We start from the raw sequence: 20,994 nt of genomic DNA on the forward strand, positions 1-20,994 counted from the left end.
ATTCACATAGTAATAAACTTTTACCCCCTGGGCTACAGTGCTGAAATGCTTAAATAACTAAAGAATCAACTTGAATTAATCAATTTTCTTACCTCCTGCTCAGAAAGACCATCAATAATTTCAGAAATCTCATGCTCACTCCTAGCAATGGTGGCTGAAAGACCAGCTCCCCTCTGACCAACACTAAATATGAAAAGAAATATAAATATATTTAAAGGCTTTTTATGAAGACAAATTATCATTGATACTGGAACTATATAGACCAGGGTGGCCTTGAACTCAAAGAGATCTGCCTGCCTGTGCTTCCCAAGTGCTAGGATTAAAGGAATGCACCACCACCGACTGGCTCAAAGTGAGACTTTAAAATGAAATATATCGTATTCATTCTTTGACAATTTTACACATAAGCAACTTATCTTGATCACATCCACTTCCAGTTCCTAATTCACATCCTCTAATGGGTTTTTTTGCTTTTGTTTTTGTGGAACCCAGAGTCCCAATTAGTACCATCTGTTGGAATACTGGTCATGTACAGGTCTTGTGCATTTAACCATACCTTATTAAGCTCAGTAGTGCAATATCTAAATCATGTCCATGAGATACAACACAAAATAGGAAAATAGTTTTTGTGTGTGCGCATGTGTGTAAGTGTATGTCAGAAACGTAGGTATGCCTGTAAATGTGTACAAATGCACATAAACACCAAAGGTGACGTTGGGTGTCTCCCTTCATCACACTCCTCTTTGTTAAACAGGATTTTTTTGTTTTTGTTTTTGTTTTGTTTTGTTTTGATTTTTTGTTTTTTTTCCAGACAGGGTTTCTCTGTGTAGCTTTGGAGCCTATCCTGGCACTCGCTCTGGAGACCAGGCTGGCCTCAAACTCACAGAGATCCTCCTGCCTCTGCCTCCCGAGTGCTGGGATTAAAGGCGTGCGCCACCAATGCCCGGCAGGATTTTTTTTTTAAACAATAGGAGGGATTTTTTTTTTTAAAACAATAGGAAGTCAAAAAACAAACCCCGAGATTCAGTGAATACTTTCAAACAGCATGCATGAGTCACTGCCAAATTAGCAAAAATTTAAATGTTAACAATGAGATTTAAGTTACATGTTGGATTTAAAGCTCAGTTGGTAAAGTGTTTGACCCTACAATGTATCAGGACCTAGGGTTAATCACTAACACTACAAGAAAAAAAAAAAAGGTTATACATCCAAGTTAAAATAGTAGCACCAGTAATGGGGAACTTGTATTAAAAAAGAAATTATTGCTGGGCGTTGGTGGTGCACGCCTTTAGTCCTATCATTTGGGAGGCAGAGGCAGGTGGAAGACCACCCTGGTCTACAAGAGCTGGTTCCAGGACAGGCTCGAAAGCTACACAGAGAAACCCTGCCTCAAAAACCTTGAGAAAAAAAAAAAAAGAAATTATTGAGACAGGCGGTGGTGGTGCACACCTTTAATCCCAGCACTCAGGAGTCAGAGTTAGAGGCAGGTGGAACTCTGTGAATTCGAGACTGGCCTGGTCTATAAGAGCTAGTTCCAGGATAGCCTCCAAAGCCACAGAGAAACTCTGTCTCAAAAAAACAAAAATAAATAAATAAATAAATAAATAAATAAAAAGATAAAAAAAGTCAAGTTTAAAGAGTTTACAAAATACCTATTTGTACCTTTTCTGAGAAATAATGATGGTGTTTTATACCTACTCTCTAAAAGTAAAACAAGCAAAAAGAGTGTGGTGCATGGTGGTAAATGCCTTTAATCCTAGCACTTGGGGGGGAAGACTGAAGACAGACAGATCTCCATAGCAAGTTTCAGGCCATCCAAGGCTACATAAAAAGAGCTTGTTTTAAAAAAATAAATTAATAATAATGATGATATCAAAACTTAGCTACTAAACCCCCCAAAATATGTTTTTTGTTTTTGTTTTTGTTTTTAAATCTTACACCAGGCAGTGATGACCCATGCCTTTAATCCCAGCATCAGGAGGCAGAGGCAGAGGCAGATGGATCTTTGAGTTTGAGACCAGCCTGGTCTATAAAGCGAGTTTCCAGGTCAGCTAGGGAAACAGAGAAAACCTGTCCCCCCCCCAAAAATAAACTATTTTTAAAAAGTCTTATTTCAGCCAGGCAGTGGTTGCGCAGGTCTTTAATCCCAACACTCGGGAGGCAGAGGCAGGTGGATCTCTGTGAGTTCGAGGATCAGCCTGATCTACAAGAGCTAGTTCCAGGACAGCCTCCAAAGACACAGGGCAACCTGTCTCAAAAAACAAAAACAAAAAAAAGCCTTATTTTTAATTTTATTTTATACATGTATGTCTGTTTACCATGCACATGACTGGTAACAAATGAAGCCAAAAGAGGGCATCAAATCCCACATAACCAAACATAGGTCCTCTACAGGAATAACAAGTACTCACTATCTCTTTAGCCCCATAGAATTTTTTGATTAATAAATTTCATGCTGTTTCATTCTGTTTATGATTATTAAGGAACATTCGGGTCTGTTCTTACTAACTGTCATTTTAAAAGAAATTAATATTTTTAAGAAATAAAGACTTGGGCTGGAGACAGCTCAGCAGTTAAAGAGCACTGGCTGCTCTTCCAGAGGACTCAAGTTCAATTCTCAGCACCACATGGCAGCTCATGACTCCAGTTCCAGAGGATTCCAATTCTGGCCTCCAGGGGCACCAGTCGTGCATGTGGTGCATTAACATGCATGTAGTTGAAACACTCAATGCATAAAGTAATTTAAAAAAAAAACAACAAAAAAAAAAACAGAATTAAAAGAAATTTCAAAATATTCACCAAATGGGATTGTCCTCAGGTCATCAGATCGCAGATCTAGTGGCAAACCCATAAACTATTTTGTGGGCTCTTAGGTAGAATATAAAACTTTCTTACCAACCAGTGAGGATTATTTCTTAGTGAATTTAAATGGAAGCATAGAACCTACTCCCATGATTGGTCCTCTGACCTTTACATCAGTATTACTATGGCACATGAGCTTCCCACATGCACCCCGTAAATGAATAACAAGGCTAATTTTTTTTAAAGATATATTTATTATGTATACAGTGTTCTGTCTGCACGTATGCTTGCAGGCCAGAAGAGGGCACCAGATCTCTTACAGATGGTTGTGAGCCACCACGTGGTTGCTGTGAATTGAACTCAGGACCTCTGGAAGACCAGTGTTCTTAACCTCTGAACCATCTATCTCTCTAGCCCCAAAAAGTGTAATTGTAAAAATTTAAGTTCAGCATTAAAAATTCTTACCAGGCAGTGGTGGCACACACCTTTAACCCTAGCACTTGGGAGGGAGATAAGACAGAGTCTGAGTTCAAGGACAGCCTGGTCTACAGATGGAGTTCCAAAACAGCCAGGGCTACACAGAGAAACCCTGTCTCAAAAATCCAAAAATTCTTTATGATCTGAAGAAAACAATTACAATTACTAAACATGAAACTACATACCGTTGAAATCTTTCTTGCTGTTCTCTTTGTTTTCGAATTTCTGGAAACTGCTTCTCATAGTATTCCCTTGTTTTGCTTTCCTTTGCTTTCCTCCGGGGATTATTTTCTATTCTGTCCACTTTTTTCTCCCATGCCTCCATGAGCTGATCATAACGCTGGCAGATTTTTTGTTCCTATCAAACACCCGTAGCAAATTAATAACAATTAAACTGAACTCTGTGATATGGTAAGCCTTTACAATATATTCCATTTCTTAAGATGAGAACAGAAGTACACTTGGCTTGTGTGACTCAGCTAAGAATGACAATTTGTTCTTGGTCATTGGAGCAATTCCTTAGATGGACACACAGGGTATAGTTTCCCTGGAATTTTTACTGACCATTGACACTATACAAATTAACAAACTCATTAACAACCACTGGTAGTGGCTGACCATCTATTTTTATTTTCCTGATAACATGCCTTCATTGTCAAAAAGAAAGCAGTATTAGAAACATTTACACAGCTCATCATCTAATCCAGTGGTTCTCAATTTTCTTAATGTTGTGATCCTTTAATACAGTTCCTTATGTTGTGGTGACCAACAACCATAAAATCATTTTTGTTGCTACTTCATAACTGTATTTTTGGTAATGTTATGAACTGTAATGTAAATATCTGCATTCTCCCATGGTCTTAGGTAACCTCTGTGATAGGGTTGTTCGACTCCCAGAGGTGTCATGACCCACAGATTGAGAACCATTGCGCTGATCAATCTTAAAGGCAACTATTTGGCATTGTGTTGGTTGGTACCTATCCAAACTGTCAGAGAAAACATGCACATTTAACACTTTCTCTGTCATTAGAGGTTCTGGCTTTTCACCTTTAATTTTTCTTTTTGTTAACTACTATAAATATTTTTTCTAGCATAGAAAAGGCTTGAATTAGCTATTCATCATCATAAAAGGAAATCTGGTAAAAAAAAAAAAACATAAAATCAACAATTAGTGCTTTTGGTTAAATAAGTGAATTATGATTCCGTTTTCTACAGATAAAAGGCAGAAGAACCCTCCATATGGGCATACAACTACGTGAATATCTGACACCCTGAAAGAGGAAAGTGAGAAGGGTCTTAGGAACACGGGTAACTTTAGTCATTTAAGAGTGACTGGATAGGAGAGTATTTATTCTCATACCGTTCCCTCATCACTCCTTCCAATATCCACGTGTCTTTTGTGTACTTCACATTTTTCTCTTTCTACTCCCATCACCTTAATTAAAGTCAACACTGTCATCACCCAGAGTGAAGCAATCATCAAGTAAACATGGCCCACATCCTTTCTGTTGCTGTCAAAAGCAGAGAAGATGGAAGCCAGGACCAGGCCCATGCTAGGTAAGTGTTCAGATCTTCCAATGCATTTTCAATGTTGCAACCAGATGCAAATTCTTTTGTTGTTGTTTGATACAGAGTTTCCAATATATTAGGCTAGCCTCAAACCCACTAGTACCGGAACAGGACTTGAACTTCTGATCTCCCTGCTTCAACCTCTTGAGTGGGAATTACAGCAGGCATGTGATACCAAACAGTTTATTTGGTGTCAGGGATCCAATCCAGGGTTTCATTCATGTTAAGCACTCTACCACTGAGTTACATTTATAACCCCAGATGTAAATTCTTAAAATACAAACCTGAACTTTATACCTCCTCAGTTTAGAAACTTAACAAGTGCCCTCAGAATCTCGTACAAATTCTTATAGGTGAACGCCAGAACAGTGCGTGTCACTGAATCCCAGCATCACTGATCACCACCCTGAGCCTGTAACATTAGCTATTTCACTTAATCTGTTCCCTCTGCTTGTAAAAGTTTACAGAGTATTGGCTTTGCTGTTTAGTGGCCCTCCCTGATTCACATCTGCTTTAGGCATCCCATTTTACACACTTCCAGTCAGCTACATAGAAGAGATCACATTATGATCACAATACTGAACCAGCCTGCTGACATGTCTGCTCCCTAAGAGCTAAACAATATGGCTATCTGACTTGCTTTTCTGGAATAATATATGCAACATCATCCACAACCGATAAGCACTTATTAAACAAATCAGTAAACACATAAATTTATAATTACTCCAAAGCATAAAGAAAGTTTATGCTTCAGTGATTACATCACCAGAGGACTAATTTAGCAAGTACCAGAATTACAATAAAATACTGAATAAAAAGGCTGGTTTGCTCACTTAATATTAATAGGTTCTTGAGTCAACACCAGTTATTTAAGATAGTAGCTAAAAGATTAACACTGGCAAATATGAACTACAGAAGCTTTATACCAAATAAAAGTTGGTGTTTCTTGAGCTTTACAATTTATTAAGCTGTCAGGTCATTAAATAAAAGGTGATTTGTAACACAGGTTCAAAGAATTTAACTTTATTAAAAATCTGAATTTAAATGTATTTGTAAAGTTAGTATGAGCATATTACAAAAATAAGGATATTCTCTGAAACTCAATTTTTATGATTATAACCATAAACTTTTAGACAGCAATTATACAATTAAATGAGACACTGACCAGTTAGTTTTTCCTAAGGACAGAGAGTAATGTCTCACCAGTATACCATAACTTACCGACACTTGTTTGAGTCCTAACAGACTGAAAGCAGATCATCCTACTTAGCCTACCCCTCCCCCCCACCGCTTGGACTACTCACCATTTTCCTGAATAAAAATATTACATAAATGACTAATGAAATTAATCTGATAATGATGTTAAATGTGGTATTACAATGTTACTAGGATTAGACTCATATTTAAGTCACACATACAGGTACTTTCTAAATCAGCATTTGTTCTCAATATCATCAAGGACCAATTATTAATGGGAAAGTGAATGCCTACATGACATGAATGGGAAAGCTGTACAAATTTCAGTTAACAAGGATAGGACCTCACCCTTTGTTTTCTTGCATGATTTCTTCTTTTAAAAAATAAAATGAGTTTTTTCCTCATCACCTGGTTTCTAGAAGAGAAAAATATGGTTGCAGAACATTAAGAATAAGCACAACTTAAGCTGTGTTCACTTTCTTCAGACCCTGGAGACAGGCAAACCACTTTAAGAACTTATGGTACAATCAGAGTTAATCTTAAGGTTTTCACCCTGCAAAATAAAACTGCATAATTTTTGCAATTAGGTCTAAAATTCCTACCATTCTATAACAAGATAATACAGTTAATTTTTAATTCATGCATCTAATTTTAAGACATATATTATTTTCAAACTATAATTAAGGGGTAATTAGTCTTAAGAATTTCGATGATACAAGCATCTTTGTACATAGTTTGAGAAAGGGAAAAGAAACCTTTTGCAGGTACTTCCCTCCTAGAAGGAGAATACACACCAACACATTTAGACAGATATAACTTCTGCTCAAAACAGAAGATCTCTCTCCCACAGATACAACACAACACTCTAGCGAGCACAGAGGGCAATCTGACAAGACAGGAAAATTTCTCAAGTGTCTTAATATAACAGTGTCACTTTTTAACGTGGAAGCACTGTGACCTTTTAAAACAATGTCATGCAGATTCAAATATATAAATATTTATATCCCACCTACTTACAGAAATAACTCCAAACTGATTATTCAGACATAAATACAAAGCCAATGAAAGTAGATATAAATTTTTGGATTATGTGTCACTCAGGACTAACAATGACACTGGCTCCACTCAAATAATCATAGACAATCAGAATCTGGCTGTTATGACAAAGCAGTCAAGAGATGAAAAGAATTATTAAAAATCACATTTGCTATTTTATACAAAGCAAATGCTGGTAATGAAAAAATAGCTACTGAATGATTTGTGCAGATATGGGCATCTACAAACTTCAAAATTAACATGGAGTGGGACCATTACTATATACCAATTTATTCTGCAATTATATACTACTCAAAATTAAATGTCAATCAGTAAATAAAACTTTAAATGTCTACTAAGGATTTAAGTGAAGTCAGCCAGTCAGTACCCCATCTCAGCACAATCTAACATAGGCAGTGTAGATAACATAAATCAAAACCAGTGCAGCTTTCCAGCTTACATTGAGAGAAGACAAAACACAAACTGAAGCTTTGGGGGGCGGGGAGTCAACTACATTTTACCTGTTATCCTCCTTTTAAAAACATTTAAACAGCTAAGTAGTTCTAAATCAAAATGTTTGAGTTTAGCCTAATCTTCTCCTAAAGGTTCTCAAGACCATGGCAATATCTCATAGAAAAATTCTTAAATAGATGACTTTATTATGAACCACTTAACAGAAGTTAAAATTACTCAAATTGTAGTAATTATCATGCACTCTACCATGCAAATATATTTGCCACCAGTTCTGCAAAGTAGTCAATTATTGTACACACTTTCAGAAATTAAAAGAAAAAATATAAATAATAATGTGCTAATTAGTAACTGTAATAGTAAATAATTATAATGCTCAGGATACACTTTTAAATGCATATAAATAGAAATTATCACATTTTTGTCACCAATAATAATTCACCTAAAATGCTATAAAAGTATGATAATTAACAACAATTTAAAAAAAACCTGTCTAGCTTCTTGCACTTCAATCAGATCAAGAAATTAAGTTTACTTTTCACTTATTTTCTTATTCCAAGATCTGCATCCATAAAGGCCTGGTAGTAGGATGAGCAAGGCAAAGCAAACTACATTCTGGAACAGCCTCCTCACCCACATGAGGGGACTGAGCCTTCCAAGGCACCAGGACATTAAATGGCAGAAGGATCTACAAATACCGTCATTAGCAAGAGTCATGGAAGGGATTTCCCTAGAATAGGGTTTTGAATAATGATAAAATGATCCGTGGCACTTCTACTTTGCAATGGCAGATGTGGCTTGGTGGGGGACGGTGTCATCACTAGTCTTAAATGAAAAAGCTTCATTATCTTACTTCATCATGCGCCTTGCAGGTACTCCACTGAAAAAAACACAAAACAGGAGGCAAAGAATTCAAGCCTCAAGGTAAGCCATTTCAATGCTAAGTATCCACCTTTTTTTTTTTTTTACTAGCAGATTATAAAACCAGCTAGTTTTATGCAATAATTTATTTTATTTTTTGGCCTCGGAAACTCAAATCTGTTACCCCAACCCCCAAAAAGCCAGAGGAAGATAACATATAGTAAAACAACAGCTAATTACACAAATCTAAAACACACCTAAACTGTTATAATAATGTCCGCAGATAACAAAAGTGATTTCTTTATATAATATTATGTTCTTTAATTGAACTCCAAAGATGGTAAGTACTTACGTCTTGATGTTCTCATGGTACACCTTGGTATCTGATGGCTGGTTATAGAGTGGCTATAAAATAAATGACATTTATGTGTAGAGTATTGTATATACTTACAGTAACAAACAAAAGAAGCATTTTATTGTGAGACTTCCTAAAAAGGCCTATACCACAGCATCCTACATAATCTATAGATGTCAGGTTTCCCTGTTAACCCATCTCCTAATGCTTTTCTACTCCAGTAAGGAAGTTTGCAAACATATTTATTCCTATCTTATAATAAATAAGCCTCATCATACTTTTAATTTCAAAGGCAAAAGGAAATTACACACTGTCCTTATCCTAATAGTGTGTTCAGTTAGCTTTCTTCTATTTCTTTAGGTACTTCCTCCTACTACCTGAAGAGATGAAATGGTTGTTCAGGCAAAACATTCTCAGGATAATGCTTAGGCAAAGGTAACCAAGTTTACTCACAATTATCTTAAGATTATAACAAACTTTCTGCCCAGATATATATATATATCTCCAAAAATAAATGGGTATCCCAAGAAAAACTTTTTAAAAAGAAACCAACAACAACAGTATTAGAAATGAAAACAAGAATTTCTTACCAGTTCAACTTTTGGGCCAAGACCTTCAAAAATTTTATGAGCTTCTTCTGCTTTTTTCTAAAGAGAAAAACATTATTGTATTGATAATTAAAAAATTATATTACCCCAAAGAAAATTATTGACTATTTGAAATTACTTCTCTAAGACTAATCTACAACTGAATTTATCTTTATTTTCACTGAAACTTTCTCAATTTCCCATTAGAGTAGGGCGTGAACCCAGAGTATCATGCATGCTAGGCAAGTGTTCTGCCACTGATTCACGGTGCTGGCATTCTCTAATTTTAATTTTCAAAGGGTTCTCTCACTAAATTTAATCAAATTTCTAGTCAAAACCTACTACCTGTAGTGAGGGCAGCACATAAACAATTAGGAAGTTAATAAAATACTAGGAATACAGAGAGGGAAAGTTTTTTAATTGGAAGTATACCTAAATATTTCAAGTATTTAATTCATGTCACCATTAATATCTAAAAGCATAAAGTATCAAAAGAAGCAAATACTGAGCTAATTTTCTAGTTCTAAGAATGAAGAAATAGCTAGTTTTACTCCAAGCATTACTTGGAGTAAAATAAAATTTTAATCACATATTTAACATGCCATTTTCAAAAGTAAAATAATCAAAACCAAAGTAGCCTGTAACAGGATCTTTCTTGCTAAGAACAAATTAACTGGGTCAGCAAGACAGCTTGTGGTTGATTAAGGTGCTTGCCATCAAGCCTGACAACCTGAGTCCCATCCCTGGAACCCACATGGTCAAAGAGAGTACTAACTCCAGCAAGTTATCCTCTGACTTCTCCATGTGTGCCATGTCACACATGCACTAGGACAAACACACACTTAATTAAATAATTAATTAATGAATGAACTTTTAGCCTATGAATGGTTTGGCCAAAAGTTTTTTGCAACATAGAACACTCCAATTGGGATAGGTATGTAGCTCAGTTGTTAAAAATACTTATAGCCTTAGGCCTTGGGTTCAATTCCCTGCCAAATACATACATACATACATACATACATACATACATACATACATACATACACCCCCCCCACACACACACCCCTGACAATTTCATACAATTTTTAGTTTAAATCTACATATGTGCCAGGCACTTACTAGACACGAAGAAAACAATGAGGGGGAGCGGGGGAAACAAGCAATTACAGTATAGAAAGAATGGTTGAAAAAGCTCACGATATTAAAGAATAAGTGTACTCCACAAATAAGACAAACACTAGACAGACAAAACAACCCAGAATTAAAGGTACTAAAAACACTTAATAGAACACTACAAGCCTCATCTGGTAAAGTACTACACCAAGAAGAGAACTGTCTAATAAGGCTCAGATAGGGCTCAGTGGGTAAAAGCATTTGCTGAACAAGCCTGAAGACTCCCAAGAATGCACGGAAGAAGAACTGATTCCACAGTTACCCTCAGCCCAGCACATCCATATGCATGTGTTCACATACACACATACAGAAAAATAATAGAAATATATTTTTGACATGTTTAAAGTTTGGGCTACTCAAAAGAAATAGGGTTTTGATGGAGAATTATGTACTAGAACACTGGTATGAAGGATGGATTAGAAAGTTTAAAAAAAAGACTGTAAGATGAGATACAGCAACCATGTATAAGGAAAATTCAACTTAAGCAAATGGCAAAAGGAGAAAAGGGAAGCAATTGCTCAGGATAATATATAGGAGACAGGATGGATGCTCTTTAGAAACTCATTATATATATATGGTGTAACAAAGGAAGGAAAACACCCAATTCCCAGGTAACTAGCATGAGTGACAGGAGGATGTTGGCACCTAACAATTTTTACTTTCTCCTGTGCCATGTGCTGTGGTAAATAATCCAGCCAAAATATAAACTATTTCTACAATCTTCTCCATTACATACTGACAACCATTCTCTTTTGTATTTTTATTCTGAAATTAGAGCACTTATAAAAGTTTTGGGACCATATAACTCAACAGAGATGAAGCAACTACAACTGTTTTAAAAAAAAAAAGTTCAGAATAGTTTGTTTAGAGAGAAAACAAATGTAAGTCTGAGTTCAGATATGAACCAAAGCAGCTTTTCTTTACTGAAGTCAGACATTTAACAGTCTCAGTCTTCCCACCAACTTTGTAAATAAAGATAGACTTCTTATACATGTAATGTTTCCAATTACTTCAATCACACGGAGCATAATTACCAGAGTAATTACTGCCCCTACACAAGGAATAAGTGAAAGACATACTTCTGTCATTACCTCATGTCTTCTTGCCTTTGGTGTCAAGACAGATAAGATTGCTCACTTTGAAAGGCCACATAAGCTGTGAAAGTCTTACAAAAGGGAGCATGAGGAGATGCCCAGAGGAGCTTCCCTCTGCTTCCTTCAAGGAAGCTATGATTTTAGAGCTACACAAGAACAACTACAAAAACACTAGTAGTAGGGTATACTAAGAAAGCATCAAAAAGAAAACAAGGCTTGGCAATTACTAACCGTGGGTTAAGAACATTCTTCATGCATAAAAAAACTTTTCACTATAAGAAGCCAAGACTCATTCTGAGACATCAGGTTTGGCTATCCTTTGCTTTGTGGAAGGAACAAGGAACAAAAATGAAATGAACAAAACAGAAAGGGTCTAAAATGAGTTTTCCAGCTGATGAAGGGCACTAAGAAACATTTATTTCACTAAGGAAAACATTTATGTAATTAAACACAAATTAAGTTCTCTATGAGATCTTAATATTTTTCAGTCTTCACACCCCAATTAAGCAATCACAACATTCACTAATTTAGAATTGTTTAGCCTGGACAATGGTTGACTTTAAAGTCTCATCAATTAGTATCACTGAATCCATTTTATCTTAAAAACAACAAATACTAAAATTTAAGATATTAAAAAATTTTCCATTGTCTATCAATTCTCATCTCTTACTTTATCATAAAGGTCACAAACTGGCCGTAAAGGTCACTAGCTCACTAAAGCATTTTGTATTTCTGAAGGGTATTTCTTAAAAACCAGAAGATATAGTGGCGCACACCTTTAATACCACCACTTGGAAAGAAGAGGCAGACAGATCTCCAAGTTTAAGACTAGCCTGATTGATCTACAAAGCAAGGTCCAGGAAAGCCAGGGCTGTTACATAAAGAAATGGTCTCAAAAAAACAAAAACCTGAAGATATAACACAAAACCTCTCACTTCCATCTCCACAAAGGGCATACTTGCCTATTCTGAGCTACAGTCTTCCTCTAGGCATGACATGAGGTAGAACTTAATCACTTTTTTTTCTTTACTAGCAACTTCATTAGATTATCTTCATGTAGACTATTCTTGCCATTCCATAAACTGCACCCATTCTAAGCCCAGCCAATTAAATATTAATTGCCTATACTTTTATAAGAATATAATATGAAACTTACCACAGAAGTATACTTTATATGACTCTCAAATATCTGCCCATGTGCAAATGTATGAGTTCAAGATTATTTTATATGTTTATATAATGATAGAATTAAAATTGTTGTTTGGCTTCCCTGCTGTCTTAGTTGGGGTTTCTACTGCTGTGAAGAGACACCACAACTACGGCAACTCTTATAAAGAAAACAACTGGGGTGGCTTACAGTTTAGAAGTTCAGTCCATTAGCATTATGGTAGGACATGGTGGCATGGAGCAGACAAGATGCTGGCAAAGTACCTGAGAGTCCTACATCTTGCAGGAAACAGGAAGTGGTCTGACTCACTGGAATAGCTTGAACATAGGAGAGACCTCAAAGCCCATTCACACAGTGGCACACTTCCTCTAATAAGGCCACCATCTACTTCAACAAAGCCACATCTCCAAATAGTGCCACTGCATCTGGGAACCATTTTCTTTTAAGCCACCACATCTGCCTTATTTTTCTTTTTAGTATGTGTGGTACTTGTGATACCCTGTGTCCTCCTCAGTTGCTTATCACACTTTTTTGGGGAGGTGGGGTTCCACTGAACCAAGACCTCACTAATTTGGCTAGGCTCCTGACATGCAATACCCAGGGATCCTCCTGTCTCTACTCCCCCACTGTTCAGATCACAGGCAAATGCTTGCATACTCAGCTTTTTATATGGGTGCTGGGGATCTGAACTCATATCTTCAAGCTTTTTAATCATCTCCTCAGCCCCTACTTTCTTGTGTGGATGGAATTTCATAATTATTATTTACTTTAGAACATATCATTCATACAAAAGACTCAGAACAGCAAAACTCTATTTTACCACAACTTACTCTACAGAATACCTTAAAGTACTTTTTCAAATACACTTCCCTTTTGATACTTTTTAGTCTTACTACATCTACATAAGAACATAACTTTTACCCATCATGTACTCTTTATTTTTTTTTTTAAGACTGATCAATTTATTATGCATATAGTATTCTGCCTGCAGCATGTCTGCAAGCCATAAGAGGGCACCAGATCTCATTATAGATGTTTTGAGTGCTGGGAACTGAACCCAGGTCCTCTGAAAGAGTAGCCAGTGCTCTCAACCTCTGAGCCATCTCTCCAGCCCCCAATCACGTACTCTTGACTCTTATTTAGAATTAGTTCTTTAAGTAAACTATCTAATTTTCTTGCCTTTATAAATACTGCTAGGCTTGCTTCTCTCTCTCTCTCTCTCTTTAAATTTGCTATTGCAATCCTGTGCGTGTTAGGAATGTACTCCACAACTGCACAGCCCCAATTATAGTTGCTTTTCTTATGGACAATATCCTTTCAGATCTGGTTATTTGTATAAAATTTATTGACTCTTGATATATCAACTCACTACATAGCAACTAAATTCAAACAACAACCCTGATTTTGACTCAAAATCTTGCTATGCTAATAAACTAAATATCATAACTATAGTTCTTACTCGATAATTATTTTGTTATATATTTTACAACGTTAATGGTAAAAACCCTTCTTTTTATTTAGACAGAAAAGAGAAGATGATGAGGAATGTCCTTCCGTGTATGTTTGTCTTATTGGTTGTTAAATAAAGCACTGTTGGCCAATAGGGGAGCAAGTTAGGTGGGACTAGGAGAGAAGGAGGATTCTGGGAAATGTAGGAAAGGGACACAGTCGCCATGTGATCACCAGGAAAGCAGGATGCATTCCGCCCACATCTTCAATAAGATAAATTTATAAAATACATAGATTAATAGTTATGGGTAGCCAGGCGCTGGTGGTGCACACCTTTAATCCCAGCACTCGGGAGGCAGAGGCAGGCGGATCTCTGTGAGTTCGAGGCTACCCTGGTCTCCAGAGCGAGTGCCAGGATAGGCTCCAAAGCAATACAGAGAAACTCTGTCTCAAAAAAACCAAAAAAAAAAGTTATGGGTGATACTTAAAGACAGAGCAAGCAAATAAGAAATCTTAGTCATTGGCCAGCAGCATTGTACCTAATATAAGACTCTGTGTGTTATTTCGGGTGCCCACGAGGCAGCAGGTGTGAGGCGGCTTGGTGGAAAGATTTATCGTTACAGAGATCCTCCTGCCTCTGACTCCTGAGTGCTGGGATTAAAGGCATGCGTCACCACTGCCTAGCAAGAACTCATGTTTTAATATAATTACAATAGAATATACTCAGAACTGAAAAATGCAGAGACAAAGAGATTCAAAGCCTATGTTGTCAGAAAGAATGAAAGAGGGGGGAGAAGAAAGGGAGGAAGAAGGGAGGAAGAGAGAGAGAGAGAGAGAGAGAGAGAGAGAGAGAGAGAGAGAGAGAGAGAGAACTTACCCGATTCTCATCATAAATAATTTGGACAATACTACGGTGTTTCTGCTCCACAGGAGGAGGGGACACAGGCTTCTCTGGCTCAGGGGGTTTAGCTGCTTCTTCTTCCAGCTGTTGCTAAGAGATTCAGAAAGAACTATCAGACATCTGCTGCAGATCACTAATCAGTAGCCAAAGTCAGCACATGGTACTGTGCACTTCTTGTTGATTCTATAGGGCAACCATTTACTCAAGGATTGAAGAATTCAAGATGAAATAAGCAGATGCATTTTAATAACTAAATATCATAAATCACACTAAGATAGACAGATAGATGTAAAACCAAAGGAGAAAACCGTGACTATTTCAATTCTGATAAGGAAACATTAAAGAGAAACTAAATTTAAGGAAAATACCTTATAACTATCACAATAGCCTTTGGTAACATTGGAAAAGTTAAATGTTACAGATACATGGGATTTGTGAAGGTTTTATTGTGAACAGTATGGTAGGAAAGGGTAAAAGGACTGATTACAAGCTAAGAAGAGCACTATGTCCAAACCCAAACTTTCTATCTATTTAATACTGCCCGTGTCAAGAGGCATATATCACAAAGCAAAAGGCTATCTATTAGGCTGTATTAATCAGTCTGTCTAGGTTTAAGTCTGAAAGCATGACTATAGCATTTTTCCACTAGAACTTAAGCAAGTATTAAGGCCACTCACACTTGAAGTAGGGATAACAACACTATTTAACATGTAGTTTTTTAGCAAGGATTAAATTACCTATACACAGCATATACTAGACTCTAAATGCTCAACAAATACCCACATTGGTTATTAGGTAATGATAAAGTCTAGTATGAGGGGAGAGGGAAATAAATTATCTGTACTACCAAGGAAGACCAACAGTAAGGCACTATAAGTTGGAACACACCTAGTTAAAAAGAAAAATTTTCCCAACAAGGAATGGGGATGTATATAACAAAGGTGGGGTATGGAGGAGAAACACGGAAAAGAGAAATGTGAGCTAAGAAGATAGTTAGTTGGCAAAGTATTTGTCTAGCAGGCACAGGGGCCCAGTGTTCATATCACCAGACCAACTAAAAAGTAGCTAGACTTAACAGCACATGCTTTTAAATCCCAATGCTGAGAAAATAGACACAGGTGGGGGCTCTTAGGGCCAGCCATCCTGGCCTATTCAAGTGTTCCAGACCATTGAGAGCCACTGTCTCCAAAACTTAAGGTTGACTGCACCTAAAGAACAGCAGTTGAGCAGGGCAGTAGTAGTACTCGCCTTTAATCCTAGCACATCGGAGACACAGAGGCAGACATTATCTCTGTGAGTTTGAGGCCAGCCTGGTCTACAGAGCGAGTTCCAATACAGATTCTAAAGCTAGACAGAGAAACCCTATCTCAGAGGGAGGGAGGGAAGGAGGGAGGGGAGGGAGGGAGGGAGGGAGGGAGGGAGGGAGGGAGGGAGGGAGGGAGGGAGAGGCTAAGGCTGTCCTCTGGTCTCCATATACATACAGAGACCATCATGTACACCTGAGGTTGTCTTCTGACCTCCACATACACATAACACTACCATAAATGCATTCACAAAACACACATGCAAAGATAAATGTAAACTAATAATAGACTGAAGAAACCACTCAAAGAAGTGATACTCTCAGCATTACTATGCATGAGGCCCAGCATCAGGAAAGGAAAGAAAAGAGGTATTGGGAATGGTGTACAGACTGGGAAACAAAGAATCAAATGACCTGGAATAAAACCCAAAAAAAGGAAATAAATAGAAATTAATGATAAGAGAATTCACTTATACCCTCCAAAGTGATGGGAAAACTTTCTTCTAAACAAACTATAATTGAACTTTAAACACACAACACACACACTCACACATACACAAATCTCTCCATTAGATCACGCTGATTTAACCAATGCTTAAGTTCTGCCAAACATTCAAGAACAAAATAATTACAATATTTAACCATTTCGGAGTTTTGAAATGGTACAACATGGTCAGATCTTACCAAAACCAGGCAAGGACCAGTAAGAAAGAAATAGTAGAGGCAGTAGGTAAAGGCACTTGCCTGATAACCTGAACGCTAAACATGAAACCCATGTAAAGGAGAAAATAGAGAAGCAAGTCAACACAGGTGACCTGTGACCTTAATGCCCACTGGCATGTACACACATTTTGTGTTTGGTTTTTTTAGGCAGGATTTCTCCGTGTAGCCCTCCCAACTGCTGGGATTAGAGGCATGTGCCACCACCACTGGCACAAGGAACACTTTCTAAAGAAAAAAACAGTATAAACTAGCTGGTTGCAGTGATTCACCTCTCTAATTCCACCGCTCAAGAAATGAGACTCAAAGGCAGGAGGACTAAACTGAGTTCCAAGCCAATCTGGGGGTTGCATACATGACCCTGTCTCAAAAATAACAAAAACCATCAAAAATATTATAACCTGGTCCCTTTCGTAAATTTAAAACCCCAAATAAGTATTGTTGAGTTAAACTAGGAAAAAAAAAAATTGCGGGGACTGGAGAGATGGCTCAGAGGTTAAGAGTACTGGCAGCTCTTCCAGAGGTTCTGAGTTCAATTCCCAGCAACCACATAGTGGCTCACAACCATCTGTAATGAGGTTTGGTGCCCTCTTCTGGGGTGTAGGCACATATGCCAGAACACTGTATACATAATAAATAAATATTAAAAACAAAAAACCGGGCTGGAGAGATGGCTCAGAAGTTAAGAGCACTGACTGCTCTTCCAGAGGTCCTGAGTTCAATTCCCAGCAACCATATGGTGGCTCACAACCATCCGTTATGAGATCCGGTGCCCTCTTCTGGTGTGCAGATATATGTGGAAGTACAATGTTGTATACGTAATAAATAAATAAAATCTTTAAAACAAAAAAACAAAATACAAAAGCATGACCTTTATTTTAAAAAAAGGCACCAAGCATTGGTGGTGCACGCCTTTAATCTTAGCACTCGGGAGGTAGAGGCAGGTGGATCTCTGTGAGTTCCAGGCCAGCCTGGTCTACAGAGTGAGTTCCCAGACTACACAGTGAGATCCTGTCTTGAACCACCCCCCCCACCCAATGACAATGCAGCACAAATAAAGCTAAACCTAGAGATGCACAGGTAATTCAAAAGGAAGACTAAAACTGAGGCTCACTGAGAGATTAACTAAGAGATTAAAAGGAGAAAAACTACACAACTAGCAAACAAATGTAAAACAAGCACTTCTTTGTGAATAAAACTTAACATTCTTTTATTATTAAAATATTTGCAGACAAAGCAGGCAGTGATGGCACACTCCTTTAATCCCAGCACTCGGGAGGCAGAGGCAGGCGGGTCTCTGTGAGTTCGAGACCAGCATGGTCTATAAGAGCTAGTTCAAGGACAGCCTCCAAAGCCACAGAGAAACCTTGTCTCGAAAAACAAACAAACAAAACAAAACAAAACAAACAAACAAAAATACAGTAACATTTATACAACAAAAGGCACTAAATTTCATGACTTTTGATTTGGCATAGGTTCTTAGCTAAGACAACAAAACTAGGGTAGGAAGAGGGGAGAAAACTAATGCTTAAAAAAAAAAAAAAGAACAAGGAAAACCATCATAAATTACAAGCAGTTTCACAGTTCCTAAAATGTCTAAACTTGCTTTTACCATATGACCCAACAATTCTACTCCTAGGGGTGGGTGGGTGTGTGTGTGTGTGTGTGTGTGTGTGTGTGTGTGTGTGTGTGTGTGTGTGTACATATATATACATATATATATATACACATATATACATATACATATATACATATACACATACACACACACACACACACACACACACACATATATATATATATATATATCCAAGAAGACTGAAAAAACAAATTCACATAAAAACAGGTACATGAAGAATGTGACAGCATAATTTAAAAAAAAAAAAAAAGTAGCCATGGAAGAAAACTGGCTAATTTCAGTTTGTGTTTTTTACTTACATTGTTTTTATAATAAAGCTTAAAAGTTAAAAGAGAAATTTAAGTAGATCTGAGGCTGGAGAATTTAGCTCCCATCACCCACATGAGGAAGCCCATAACTACCTGTAACTCCTGCCCACTAGGAATCGGACACTTTCTGGGCCAAAAAGGCACCCATACACATATATGTAAATAAGAAATAAAACTTTAAAAAAGATAGAGACAACCCAAATGCCTATCAACTAATAAATAGATGAATATAATATGGTATGGTTCTACAATAGAATCAATTTAGTAACAATTTTAAAATGTTGATGCAAATACATCACAGGCAATTCTTGAAAATACATCATAGGCTTCATTTTAGCTTAACAGGTAATTGATACAAACAAAAATAGACAAGTCGATTCCAGGAGATAGGAAGAGTTAGAAACAAACAGTACTAATGAACAACAGGTTTCTGATAGAAATCACAAAAATGTTCTAGATTAATAGTAACCTACAAAATTTATAAATATATTACAAGTACTTAATTGCGCACCTTGAAAGTATTTTACATCTCAGTTTTAGAAGGTGCTTCACTGATCCAGTTTTGATAGAATGAATCTACAGTGCAAGCTAGTCAGAAAATGAAGAAGGGGGATCATTTGAACCTATTTAGTGTTGTCAACCTCGGCAACATAATCAATAAGAATTTATCTCAGAAACAAAAAACATCCAACTACCTCCTCAAATAAAACTACTGGCAAAAATGAAATGATATGCTAGGGAATTTTAACAGTAAAAAAAAATAGAATATCTGCACATAATAAATACAGAAGGCATAACATGAAAATTAGCTCAGCCTCATTCCTAACCAAAATAATGCAAATTAGTTAAAACTATTTCACATGCAAATTGGGGGAGGGAGGACAGCTATCTTGTAAAGACAAGAATAAGCACAAACTGGTAGGCAAATTGTGCTGCCACTGAGGATATAAAATAAATTAGCGTTTTAGTAACCTTACTATCTAATACAAACAGACACCATACAGTATAGTATAGCAGGAGAAATAGAGGGTTGAAACTAAAGAAACAAACAGCAATGAAGAGTAAGCAGAATACAAGGCAGATAAAAAAGCATAGCTGCTTTCCATACCAACTTCTAGGACACAGACTGTGTTAAGCAAGGAGTGCAGTACTTACTTGCTTCTTTTTCAGTTTAAGGATCTGCTGCTCTACTTTTGCAATCTCTCGATCTACCCGGTCCATACTCTGTATTAACTCTTCCTTTGAAAGCTTTGAAGGTGAAGCATTTTGATCATCTCCACATGTTTGCCCAGCCAGTGGAGAAGATGGAGCTTCATGTTTGCCTCCAAATGCAGGGTCCTTTAGAAGAAAAATCATAAACAACAATTTCTTTCTCACGAACAGCCAATGTTAGCATAAAGACTGTCTTAACAGAAAATGTAAAATTTAAAACACAGCAGGGTCTGGTAAATGAAGACAGTGAATATGTCAACTACTGCTCTTGGGGTGACATACACAGACACCATCCCTACCCTTCAACAGCCATGTGCTAGTTCTCTAATGGTAATGAATTCTCATAGTCACACATACTTTCGAATACACATAAAACAAAACACACAAAATTTATACTACTTTTATAGCTTGGAAATGTCATTCATTACTATTTTTTAAGATTGTGTGTGTCCATCCACCTTACCAAGAGTTCCTATCAAAAAAGTTTTGGGGGTTCTATGTATATCGACATAACTTGGTAATGGGGTACATGTTCAGCATGGTGAGGCCCTGAGCTCAATCTCTAGCACCAAAATGTTTTCAGTATTTCCAAGAACCAAAATTGAGGTATGGAAGTCACACTACAACACATGTGCCATTTCTTTAGCATAAAACATCTTTCTGCACATTCATC

General features: G+C 37.0%; 1 protein-coding gene across 34 annotated transcripts in view; it reads right to left on the reverse strand.

Annotated features, from left to right (window-relative positions):
* Ncor1 (nuclear receptor corepressor 1) overlaps positions 1 to 20,994 on the reverse strand; it is a 146,267-nt gene that overhangs the window by 89,461 nt on the left and 35,812 nt on the right. For 21 of the 34 annotated variants that reach the window (XM_027427182.2, XM_035447259.1, XM_027427198.2 and 18 more), the window contains exons 5-12: positions 20,265 to 20,447; positions 15,116 to 15,229; positions 9,358 to 9,414; positions 8,765 to 8,817; positions 8,405 to 8,431; positions 6,394 to 6,460; positions 3,465 to 3,637; positions 93 to 183 (exon numbers count right to left, since the gene is read on the reverse strand). In XM_027427182.2, coding sequence (XP_027282983.1) covers positions 93 to 183; positions 3,465 to 3,637; positions 6,394 to 6,460; positions 8,405 to 8,431; positions 8,765 to 8,817; positions 9,358 to 9,414; positions 15,116 to 15,229; positions 20,265 to 20,447 — 765 coding nt within the window. Of the gene's footprint in view, positions 1 to 92; positions 184 to 3,464; positions 3,638 to 6,393; positions 6,461 to 7,713; positions 8,432 to 8,764; positions 8,818 to 9,357; positions 9,415 to 15,115; positions 15,230 to 20,264; positions 20,448 to 20,994 lie in introns of those variants that run through there. The other 13 variants (XM_027427202.2, XM_027427201.2, XM_027427194.2 and 10 more) reach the window with 3 other exon arrangements.

The sequence above is a fragment of the Cricetulus griseus genome, chromosome 7 (genome assembly GCF_003668045.3).
Source record: "Cricetulus griseus strain 17A/GY chromosome 7, alternate assembly CriGri-PICRH-1.0, whole genome shotgun sequence".
Lineage (NCBI taxonomy): Eukaryota > Metazoa > Chordata > Mammalia > Rodentia > Cricetidae > Cricetulus > Cricetulus griseus.